This window comes from Ricinus communis, chromosome 8 (assembly GCF_019578655.1).
Source record: "Ricinus communis isolate WT05 ecotype wild-type chromosome 8, ASM1957865v1, whole genome shotgun sequence".
NCBI lineage: Eukaryota > Viridiplantae > Streptophyta > Magnoliopsida > Malpighiales > Euphorbiaceae > Ricinus > Ricinus communis.
Window position 1 is genome coordinate 16,035,125 of NC_063263.1, and position 3,012 is coordinate 16,038,136.

Consider the following 3,012-nt stretch of genomic DNA (forward strand, 5'->3'; position numbering starts at 1 on the left):
TTTGCTCAGTTTTTTTTTTTTTTTCTGTAATTCTGCATCCTATTCCCAATCCATAGATCGTCTTTGTTTCAAAATTCCATACAATTTTATTTATGCAAGATATCTACCAATATTTCAATCTGCCATACAAATCCATAAAACCTTCTGCATGAGGCAAGCGCATTTTACATGAAACAACAAAATCATTAGGAGATTTTGTTATTAAAGATTCACATTGAATTATTCCACATGAATCAAACCAACAAATAAGAAATGAGTTATGAAAAATTGTATTATTAAAAAGTCAGTTTGGATTCACAGCTTACAGATTGAAATGACTGATGTCTATTGCAAAAATTTGTGAAACTAGCTAAATTGCAGTAACAACACTATTTTTCTGACATTTTTCAATTCGAGATGAGGATAGAATAAATAAATAAAAGCACCTTCAATTTCATCCCATTCACCAATAATCACGGCAAGAGCACACCCCGTCTTTGAAATGATGGAACCTTTTGGCATCTCGCATGATAAGTTCTCTTCCAACAATCTTTGAGATGATCTTCAATGCATTATGGCAGTCACCACAAACACGAAGATTCTTGATTACTCGAATAGGAGAGCGAGCAGGACTGGTAAGAAGACCATAAGCAGCAGCAAGTCTCTCACTATGAGAAAGAAGAGCATCTTCCTTGCACTCTTGGTCTACGTCATGCAATACAAATCTTGTTTCCGGAATGTAACCATGCTCTTTCATCTGTGCTCTTAAACCTCTAAGCATGGCATAGATTCTATCAGTTTCAGGATGTGATGTATCCCCAGCTCGATATTCATGGACCCTGCTCCTAACTTCCAAAAGATTTTGACTTGCTGGCTTCTTGTCTTTCTCTTTTGTCAGGTTTGAAACTTTAGCTGGTACAAGACCAGCTTTAGATTGTTCATTCAAGTGAGAAGCGTCTAAAAGCTCAACAAGCTTAGCACAACGATCCCCAAGCTCCAAGTTCCCGTGAATTCGGCTCAGATTCATTAAGCTTTCCCATACATCAATGCTGGGCTCCATTGGCATCTTTTCAATAAATTCTAAAGCTTCATCCAAATGTCCTATAGTTCCCAGCATGTCCACTATGCTTACGAAATGCTCCATTGATGGGACAATCCCATAATCCTTCTTCATGGATTCAAAGTGCAGCATTCCTTCAATAACATCTCCAACAACACCACAAGCAGAGAACACTCCAATAAATAACTGGGCATCAGGTACTAATCCGGCTTGTTTAAACTGACTAAACAGATCAATTGCATCCTCCCCAAGTCCATTCTTGGCAAGCCATGCTATCATAGTATCCCAAGTTGTCAAATTACGCTTTGGCATTTTATTGAACACGGCAAATGCACTGTCCATATCACCACATTTCCCATACATCTCTAAGATCTTATTAAATGTGCTGACGGCCAAAGGGGATTGTAATCTCACGAGATGGTCATGAACTACTTTTGCTTCCTCTGAAGCCTTAGCTTCCCCACATATGCGCATCAACTGCAAAAATCGAGGCAAATCCACAAGAACACGCCGCTCCTCTAACAAATTCAAAACTTCAACAGCTTCCTTTACCTTCTTTTCCTTGCATAATTCATCAAGCTCCTCAAGGGTACCCCTATATGAGCTACTTTCAGCCAGATCATCTTCAACTTTAGGATTGTTTGATACACCCGACGCCACCATTACATTCTGAACGTCGTTTGAGTTTGACATATATTGTCCAGCATTTACAACGCTCAGGTTCTGCTGATATTGAGCAGCAGCACCATAGCTAGGCGGATACATCCCAACATTCCCCGCGTAATAGGGGGGTGGCAATTGATTAACATGTTGAGTATAATTATTATTCCAACTTTCCCTATAAGACCCACTAAAATTCTGATAACCTCCACTATTTTGGCTATTCCCAATTTGAGAAACTTGATTATTATTATAATTATGATTATTATTACTTCCTATAACATTTCCAGTAGTTTCCCTAAAACCCCAATTAGGGTTTAAGACATTTCCATCAAAATTAACAGGGTTTTGGAAATGGTCATCAGGGTTGTCCAAATGATTGCCGACAGAGTTGAAAAGGTCTGATCTTTGAGCTGCGGTGCTAAGATATTTGGTTCTGAATGAAATAGAAGAGTTACTTGAAGAGCATACCTTAGTAGATAAAGCTGTTATCGAATTGAATGTGAGAAGTGGGAGTCTCCGCTTTGACATTGATCCCTAAAACTGTGCAGAGACAGAAAGAGAGGCGTCCAGGTTTAGCTGAGCACGAGCATAGCAACAGCTCCTTGTGCAACGCCTTGAAGTTGAACCCTATTGCTCTAAAATGCCATCTTTAAGTTAAATTGGCGTTCAAGGTTAAAAACAAAAAATAAATAAATAAATTGGATTTGGGCTTCTTGTTGAAGAGGCGAGAGCATCAGCAAAAACAAGGAATATCGTCCAATGATGTTTCCAAAGGCCGTGGGCCTATTACCTAAAGAGCCAGAGATTTTCCTTAGCTATTTGAGCCCTAGCGCCCGGATAGGGATGGCTGCCTTTACCTATAATTATGAAGTTTAGCAAGATTTTAATTTAGTACATTGCTCCAAGTTAGAATCAAACAAATTTATTATTTAATTGAGATTGTTAATATATTAAACATTCATTCATCAAGATTTTACTAAATATGTAAAAAATGCGAGTAATTTAAATCATTAAGTACTTAATTCTTTTGATAATTAACTATGATAAAACAATTTAATCTGTTTTTAATGTGATAATTAATTTAATTCAGTTTATAAGATTTTCTTAAATCAATTAAACCAACCATGTAAATCCTAGCTCCAAAAGCTTGTGATTATGTACTGCAGTCTAGAGTATCACTCGATATACATTTATAAAGTTACAAAAAGCTGATGAATTCCATAAATACGTTACCATATAATATCATCATTGTTACCTATAATTACAACTTTATAAAATGATTTTTGGTGCAACAATAAAACCAAAATCAA

The 3,012-nt window shown here is 36.8% G+C and overlaps 1 protein-coding gene across 1 annotated transcript; it reads right to left on the reverse strand.

The window, feature by feature from the left end:
• Window positions 1-257: 257 nt before the first annotated feature.
• Window positions 258-2,524, reverse strand: LOC8266265 (pentatricopeptide repeat-containing protein At4g32450, mitochondrial). The gene has a single exon (XM_015725822.2). The coding sequence runs from the start codon at window positions 2,228-2,230 to the stop codon at window positions 443-445; it is 1,788 nt and encodes a 595-aa protein (XP_015581308.2). The 5' UTR covers window positions 2,231-2,524; the 3' UTR covers window positions 258-442.
• Window positions 2,525-3,012: the final 488 nt, after the last annotated feature.

What these genes read in the sequence shown, in the direction of transcription:
- LOC8266265 (XM_015725822.2), bottom strand. Translation starts at nt 2,230, where the DNA reads ATGTCAAAGCGGAGACTCCCACTTCTCACATTCAATTCGATAACAGCT.